The sequence below is a fragment of the Pseudopipra pipra genome, chromosome 1 (assembly GCF_036250125.1).
Source record: "Pseudopipra pipra isolate bDixPip1 chromosome 1, bDixPip1.hap1, whole genome shotgun sequence".
NCBI lineage: Eukaryota > Metazoa > Chordata > Aves > Passeriformes > Pipridae > Pseudopipra > Pseudopipra pipra.
In genome coordinates, this window is record NC_087549.1 from 102,857,430 (window position 1) to 102,866,406 (window position 8,977).

Genomic DNA, 8,977 nt, shown 5'->3' on the forward strand with positions numbered 1-8,977 from the left:
CCCTCTTAGCATCTTTGTGGCCTCCTCTGGATTTTTTCTAACAGGTCCATGTCCTTCTTATGTTGGGGGCCCTGGGGCTAGACAAAGTGCTCCAGGTAGGGGCTCACGAGAGCAGAGCAGAGAGGCAGAATCACCTCCCTTGACCTGCTGGCCATGCTGCTTTGGATGTAGCCCAGGACACAACTGGATTTCTGGGCTGTGAGCGCACACTGCCAGGTTGTGTCAAGCTTTTCATCAACCAACACCCCCAAGTCCTTCTCTTCAGGGCTGCTCTCAATCCATTCTCTGCCCAGCCTGTACTGGTGCTTGGGATTGCCCCAACCCGGTGCAGCACCTTGCACTTGGCCTTGTTCAACCTCCCAGGGTTCACATGGGCCCAGCTCTCAAGCCTGTCCAGGTCCCTCTGGATGGCATTCCTTCCCTCCAGTGTGTCAACCACACCACACAGCTTAGTATCACTGGCAAATTTGCTGATCCTTTATCTTAAATCATTTAGTCAGCTGATTTACCTCACTATTCCAGGGAAAGCTACCCACCTTTCTGCTATTTTTCTTCCAGGCTAATAGGTCACAGTGGCTAATGGAGGGATCCAACACATGTCAGAACCAGTGCAAGGTAAGCAGCAGGATGACCAAGAGCAAGGACTCCTGGGAGAGCAAACTGGGGACTACAAACTGAAATTGCCTGAGGGTGTGTCATGAAAGCACTCTCTTAGTGCAAGGACTTGTTATTAAAAGGGAAGGGGGTATCGAAGGGAGAAGTGGAACAAGTAAGGGTCCTGTTGCTTTAGTGGAGGAGTGCTTATATCACGGTGCCAACCAGAGCCGTAGGAATCCCATATGTCTGCAGAGCATTTCATGGGTAGAAAAAACAATGTGCATACACAGCAGCTGCAGTACACCCAGGAGCAAGGGATGTACAGTCTATATGCAAATAACTGTGTAGTTCCCCCACAAAAGCATGGGGCCAACTGCACAGTCTTAGTAGCTGCACAATATATCTACATCAAGTCTGCTGCTTCTGATGTTTTGAACTTCATATGCATGGCTGGACAGCACAGCACACACACAGAGCTGCTCCTGCTGGGGCCTTCATGTTCTGTAACTGCAGGAAATGCTCATAGGCATGCAGCAACTAGTTCAGAAGTGTCTGCTCCCTACAGCTACCAGACATCTGGAAAGCCCGGATGAATTTATGAAGTCCTCAAAATCTGCCTAAATGTGATTTTCAGGTGGAAAGAGTAAATGTGTCTGGGAAAAGGAAGCCTGCAGCATCCAGGAAGTCCTTTGCTACCTGTAGAAAAGCAAACATAGGACAGCAAAAGTTTAGGAATGCCTGTTCTGATGAACTGAAGGCAGGGCTGGAGCTCAAGACTCAAATTCTTCTTCACCTGTCTTCTCTACTGACTTGATTTACCACAATTGCATTTTACAAATCTGAGAGGACATGCTTTCACGTAGTGGAAATATGAGAGGTGTCTTGCAGTTCAGCTTCACAAATGTTCCTGTTACTGAGGCCATTACAAAAGCCATGTAAGGAACTTACTTCAGGTCTAGACACCTGTGAAGAAAACAACTGTAAACAAATAGGAGGCTATGCACTAATGTGAGAATCCACCTTTCTCTCTCCTGTATATGGTGCTGGCTTGTAAAACTAATTATTTACATACCTCGCAGAGACGCAATATTTAATTAATATTTGTTAAGTGCTTTCAAATTCTGATGGAAGACTTCATACTATTGTGCATTATGATTAATACAGTGTAAAAGTGATGCCAACGGTGTTGCTCAAGCAGAATGCTGAAAGGATATCTACTCAGTTTCTGATTTAAAAGGGGAATTAGGAAAACATTTTAAAACTCAGCCTAAAGAAAAAGGGAGAACTGGGGAGGAGAGGAGCTAAAACAGTTTTCAGAGGAATTTACTGTGCAGTGTGCATTAACTCCTGCAAAGTTACAGTGTAGGCACCTACAGCAAGATCCTGGCTCCAGTCAAGTACATGGAAAATATTTCACTAACTTCACTGAGGTGCAGATTCTTAGCTTCTGTCATAATTTCCAGCAGATGCATCCCATACGCAGGTTTGCAACTTTGAACAGTTGCTTGTTTATAGTTTAGGTTCAGGAAATAACCTCATCAAGCCAGGGCATGCTCACCATGTAAAAGCAATGGCTCAGCTTCTAATCTGAGCTACTACATCCCACACTTGGAGTAAATCTTTCCATTCTGTTAAAGAATTTGGACCTGAGCTACCTATTTAAATTGGTGGCAAAACCTCAATTAAATGGAAGCAGTGTGGAGATCACCATAGATTTTGTAATAAACATGGGAAGCAAACATCCTGTGTTTAACAGTGGTTGTAACTCATATACACCCCTGGAAGTCAACTCATTTACTTAGAAGCCTGTGGAATTCATAATTAATCCCTGACTGGAGAGAAAAAAAAAGTAATAGAAACTCAAACAACTTATTTTTTTAAGCATTCATCCTTCATACCTAGCAGGATTAAGATTGGAGAAACATGTTCCTCACCACTTCTGGGTAAGGCAGACTTAAAGAGTACATTTTTCAACTGAAAGCTTTGGACCTGTGAGGCTTAAAGGAGAAAGGTTAAAAAGACAAGCAGGTGAGAGGCTGCAAAATTTGAAAGAAAGTACCTGGGAGCTTCTAGTATTAAGAAGAATCACTATACAGCAGGAGTCTACAGCTACTTTAGGTAGGAAACTAAGTGGAAAATTTTGAAGGATACAAGTTTCAATACATTTTTACTTTTTAAAAGGATTGAAGACTGTTATGTGGTGTATATGGGACTCTTGGTAAGCTATTAATGTTCCTTTTCCAAGTGGTGTGTGATGACTTCCATCCTCTTAATGGACTCCTATACAACACAGGGAATAGTATTATTATTCTAAACCAGCTCTTAAGGTGGGCTTTCTGACTATGTTACATGTAGAAATCTTGTACTACAGCAAAATCAGCACTTCTAGAGCAGTTTTGTGTTCATGCAATTGCTAGACCTAATGTAACAATGAAGTTGCACATGGCAACTTTCCCTTTTGCTTCTGCTACTGTGCTGTATGTTTTTAACTGTAGTGCAGGCTATGAAGCATGTAGGCTTTTAGTTTTCTCTCTCAGTGCTCGTACAGCTGTGTCCACAAATGTACATATCCAGTAAAAAACCCAAGGAAATGTTCCTGGATGCCAGGATTAAGCTTAGATAGCTGCAGCTCTAATAACTCACGTGCTTTCTATTTAACAGAGAATTTTCATAAACTTCTTGCAGCAGCTCACATTGTAGCTCTAAGTGCTGACAGTTGCTTTCCTGTCCTAGTGGAATAAGCAACATCATTTTTCCATCTAAACTCAGTAGTCAAAATGGGTTGGTGTACGAACTACATCATGTTGCAGCTCTCTGGATCCCAATGACAGATGATATTAAGGGGCCAAGGAAAAAAATTCAAGTCTAAAGCTTTTATTGACTGAAAGTTAAATGCTTAAGTCACGTGAAAACAATGCTGTGTCACTCATTTATGCAGATAGGCTGTGTCTCCTTCCTCAGAATGCTCATTAATAACATACTTACTGGACAACCAGTTCCATTAAACATGGCAAGTGTTTCTTTGAAATCTCTCTTTATTATGGCTGGAGAAAATGGTGAGCAGGAAGTACAGAGGAAAAATCATTCCATCTTGCTTGGCAAGGGTACTTTCAGGGAAGGCCACTGAAGAGATGCTATGTGTTTTGGAGGGGTCTTAATTTTGTGGAGGGATCAGAAGAAAATGATACCAGAGATCAGAGTACTTAGTGATGTCTGCACTGAGCTGACAGGACATGAAGGACTTTTTAATACTGTTCCTTGTTTTAAGACCTCAGGAAAAAACACCTTCCTGCTAAATAAGGAATTTCATTACTTGTTTGCCTCGCTGTGTGTCCATCTACATTGTATTTGACTTTTTACCTGGCTAGGTCAGTCTTTCTCCTACTGGCTTATACTATTTTCTCCAGTAGGCTAAAGAGCAGCCCAGAAGCAATCTCTAAAAAACCACACCTGTATGGAAAGTATCTGAATTGACTCTAAACCCATCGAATCAATCCTAATCACTCTTAACTGACATGCTTTCCAGAGTAGGTTCTTGCAGTTCTCTAACCTTTTAACTTATGTTTCTGTGCCTGGTTTTAATGTTAAAACTACTTTCATGGTTCTCTTATGCCATGAACAGGACACAAATCCATTAATTTAAGTCTCTGGCAAGACTTCTATTCCTTCTACCCATAGCCTTCCAAAGCAAACTCCATTTAGGCAGTTTAGTCACTCTGTATCTGCAAAAATCTTTGCATTCTGAGTATCTTCCTATTTTCTCCTACCTCCTAAGTACCCTGCATACATTTCCCAGCCTCAGGGTGAATGATTTCTCATGTTACATTAAAATGAATGTTGTTCAGATGACCATGGCTTTTCAAGTAGTCTAGACCTTGGTGTACCACCCTGTGTTTACACCTTCAATTTGTGGTGTTCACCAACACCACCTAAGCAGTTGTAGAGGCTCTTGTAGACTGCTAAAAGACAGAAAAGCACTAGTGCAAGGTCTCTGGGACTGTGCTAGACTTCTGCTGGCTCAAATTTCCCTATGGATATTCCCATTTTTTATGGGTCTTCCTTCTGGGGAAGTTCAATACACCAGTTTTAAATTATTTTAATGCTAGACTGGATTTTTATAATTAATGCTGGCTATATCTGTATCTGCTCTGAAAATCAAAATACCCGATGGTGAGGGTTGTGTTCTCACTACGTAGGTTGTGTGTGTGGTTTGTTTAGGGTAGCTCAGGCCTGTTCTCATGGACTTTCCCATCTCTGAGTTGTGGAGGGAGTTAGGCATTCACCCATGGTGCGGCCTCTGATGATCCATCTGAAACTTCATGTTCAAGTCAAAGTGCAGTACATGGAGACAATCTGCTTCAAACCCATGCTCTGGGCTCTAACTCATTTAACAGCATCAAAGTGAGAATCTGCACTAGTGCTGGAGCATAGATCAACACTTGTCAGACAGTCTGGGAGATTACTGTTGCCATTAATGAACTTAATCCGCATCTGCAGAAGGCACACAGGGATGGGGAAGATTTTTATCTCTTTGTTAGTTAATGGGAGAAGCTTACAAAGCACACGTTCAAAGCAGATACAGCTATAGATATGAAAAAAGAAAACATTCTCTGTTCACGGGCCTCCAGTTTGATCTACAAGACGTCTAAAAATACGATGGCAGAATACATTTTGATGTACGGGATAATTGGGCTTACTATGTTTAGTAGAGTGATCAAATTAATATCAGGATTGACTTTTTATTTGGTGCAAGGAGGTGTAAGAAAGGCAACGCAAAATCCTTATTATCTGCTGTGTACTGAGGATACACAGAGTACTCTGAGACAGCCCTGAAAACAGGGAATATTTCAGCTAGTGGGATGCTATGCAATCACTTAATGAAAATACATGAATACCAAGAAAAGCATATTACTCTGCCCTGGGGGAGGGGGACTGAGGGGGTTAAACACAAATGTTATTAATGCTGTGGAGTTATGGAAAAAACACCACTACACCAGATTAAAGTATTTTGTCACTTAAGATATTCTAATACCAGAAAGCATCTCTGAAACCTGCTGAAAGGCAAATGTCAGTATAAAGTAGCTGGTGATGCTTTTCAAATTGCTCACAACAGGAAAAAGACTAAGAAGCAATGTTGAACTGATAACTGGAACAGTGTTAGTAAAATTTCGAGTTTTCTTGTGTATCGGGTAACTTTTCAGAAGCACACTCTGAAAGAATTTCTATTCCTTAGAAGATGATGAGTAGAAAAAAGTAAGACTACATCTTCAAGAGCTTAGCTCCCGTACTAGCTTGATGGTCACATAACTGCTCCTTCCAGAAACTAAAAGCAATACAGCCTTTTTCTGGAACCTTTTCAGTTATGTAAAATCACAGCTCAAAACTGTAGACTGAGTCACTAACAGCATTACAGACAAATAGAAAAATTCAGCTAAGTCCCTTTTTTCCCTCTCCCCTCCCACTTGCTTGAATATGCAAACATTTCAAGATCAAGTGTTCGCACAGATCAGTTGTTGACTTCTGTTTCTGCGGCACTTGAATAGGTGGGAGCTGGACAGGCAGTGAGGTCGATGTACAAAAGAAGGCTAGATCTGATGCAGTCAGCCTTCAGATACACATCTAGAGCTCCCTTCTAATTCTCAGAACAACCACAAGTTGGGCTGCCACCAAACTGTCCCCAGAGATGCTCTAAGGCCCGTGCTGCTGACTAGGTAAGGCAGGACAGGCAAATAAGGGAAACTGCTGTGCCATAACAATGCTCACACGGACCTATGCTTTATAATAGGTAAGTTGCATTCACCTGTGCTGGCTAAATTGTGGTAGGTATAAAAGAAAGGCCAAGTGCCCTAACAGCCATGCTGCTTGGGAGGGCATGCGTGGCCTCATCTCTTTGTGTGAGTGCCAACTCTAAAGGTGCCTTAAGTGTAGTGAAAACAACCCCCAGCATCAGCTCTTCTTCCTGCTTGATTTTATGTTGTGGTCACAGCTGCATAGGTAAGGATGTTATTTTGCTTCTCTGGCATTAAGTCAAACCCCAGAAGTTTGTATTAGAAAAGTGGCCTGGAAAGTACTGCACTAACAGACATGCAAAGCCTCTGACTTCTGGGGAATAACCAGCTTTGAAGTAAAATATGCTCAGCAATAATCCATGCACACTTCATTAATTTCAGAACTGCAACAGCAAAGTACTACTTAGGAAAAGCTGTAAGACAGTAATGAAGGGTTTGGGGGTTATTTTTAATCCCAAAAGCTCCTTATCTCCATTCTCCATGTTTTTTCATTCAATTTACAGTAGTCTAAATTAAAGCTCATCCAACAAAAAAGTGACACATTAAGTTTGACTAACCTCTTCACCCCCCTCTTGATGAGAATCCTTTCTTCCTCAAGGGAAGAAATGAAACAACTTTACAAGGGCTACACTGCTTGTTTAAGATAACTTTTCTTTGCACTTTGTGTTTAATGGAATTTGGCTGATCTGGGATATTTTAGCACTTTAAATAATTAAGTTGATATAGTGAGGGTAGCAGTTTTTGTCAAGTCTTAACGAACACAAAAGGGTCTATAGGCATCAAGCTGCCAGAAAGGCAGTATTTTGTTATCTGTCAACATGCATGCATCTTTCTCTACCACACCCCTAGTCAAGTTTGAGAACCCCTTAACATTGGCTACTGCATGATATGAAACATCAGTTACTGCTCAAATCTGAGTCAAAGCTTAGACTCAAAACAGAGTAGTTGCAGTCTAACACTGCTTCTAAGTGCAGCTGTGAGTTGCTGCTGCATGGAGGACACTCGTGCCCCTTTTCCCTCCCTTCTGCTGGCCTGTGTAGCTGCAGTGTATGCCATGTCCAGAAACCTGTGATGCACTGGAAAAACCAACGTTCAGAAATCCAGTTGATCCCTAAACCTGATACAAGAGGTACAGCACGATGTTCAGCTGGGCAGTGGAATAGGGCCATCTTGCTGTCACAGCCTGCTATTACTCCAGCCTGTGAGACTGGATTAAGGAGGAGGCTTTTTTGGTTGGTTGGTTGAGCACTTCAGTTTATCAAAACCTGGCTCTAACAGAAGCAATCCAACCTGCTCTTATAACTCATGCTCTCTTCTTGCACTTTAAGAGTTCATGTGAATGAACAGAAAGTAATTGAGTCAAAACCAACTACACTGAGAAGCAGGAGGAACCAAAAAGAAGGGATAGGGGAAACCCCATCTGGTTTAGTGATCACAGTAGTCTTAAATTGGAATGTTTCAACTTTTAGAGAAAGAAACATGACAATCCCTTTCCTTTGCAGCATCTGAACTTTAAATGTGCTCAAGACAACCTGATCACTTCACAAGTTGTACCTGAATGACAAAGTAAAGCTGACTGTAGTTTTCCGATCATGCAGATGAGTTACTGCGAATGACTTGCCTTATGTTTGCCCTACCGCTTCAAGTTTCCACTGGCTGGGGTCCTGTCAACACATTCCCCACAGCACAGGGCACCGCAGGCCTGGGCCTCTTTTAAACTGTGCCTATTTTAAACAACAAGAGATGTTTTGGCCCGGTGGCCATGGGGCAGAAGCAATGGTGTGCTGTGCCTCCTGCACCTCCAACCTGCATGGAAGCTAGTAGCGTCTTTAAAAATGATAGTTAGGTGGGTGAAACCAACGTTGAAAGAGCAAGCCCTTATGGCAGCTTTAATATTTTGTGTGCATCAGGCTTTGTTTGTAGCTTGCTAGGTAAATTTGCCTCATGTCCCGCTTCTAGAAGTGGGCGAGGTGTATCTGAAGTGCAGTTACCCTAAGCACAGCCCTGCTACTCGCCCTGCGAGATGGTGTGTGTGGTTACTGCCCTCGGCCGCGCTCTCAGGGTCTTGGGCTCCTCGCTCAGCCCTCAGCCCATGCCCCCCTGACGGCACCGCGCCCCTCGCCGCGATGCCACCGCTCAGTGCCCCTGGTTTGACCCCTGCCGCCGCTGTAGGCGCCTGCCGTTCTCCGCAGCCGCTGCTGTACTCCCTCGGCCGCATCCCTCCTGGATCAAACCCACCCCCGCGCCCCCATTCCCGCCCCCGCGGGGCCCCACAGCCCCTCCCGCGCCCCGTCCGCCATTTTGTGCAGCGTGAGGCCCGCTTGGGTGCTGCGGTGCGGGCGCGGAGGGGGCAGCGGGGCCCCGCCATGGCCGCGCCTCGGGCTCGGCTGCCCGTCCGTCCCCACTCACGGCAGCGGCGATCAGCGGTCGGGCTCAGGCGTGGGCCGTGGGGGACGCCATTGCTGCGATACCGGCGGCGGGCGGCAGAGGGCGATGCCAGGTGGCGCTGCGAATGCAGCGGAGGGTGTCATAGAGTTACAGAATATGCTGAGTTGGAAGAGACTCACAAGGATCATCGAGTCCAACTTCTG

General features: G+C 44.0%; 1 protein-coding gene across 4 annotated transcripts in view; it reads right to left on the reverse strand.

Annotated features, from left to right (window-relative positions):
* The window catches only part of LOC135420786 (cytochrome c oxidase assembly factor 1 homolog), a 53,172-nt gene extending 44,195 nt beyond the window's left edge, over positions 1-8,977 (reverse strand). For 2 of the 4 annotated variants that reach the window (XM_064668636.1, XM_064668598.1), the window contains exon 1: positions 8,796-8,907. Coding sequence is in view for 1 of the 4 variants with exons in the window: in XM_064668617.1 (XP_064524687.1) it covers positions 8,954-8,962 (9 nt within the window). In the remaining 3 variants the exon portion in view is untranslated. Of the gene's footprint in view, positions 1-8,795; positions 8,932-8,953 lie in introns of those variants that run through there. The other 2 variants (XM_064668617.1, XM_064668625.1) reach the window with 2 other exon arrangements.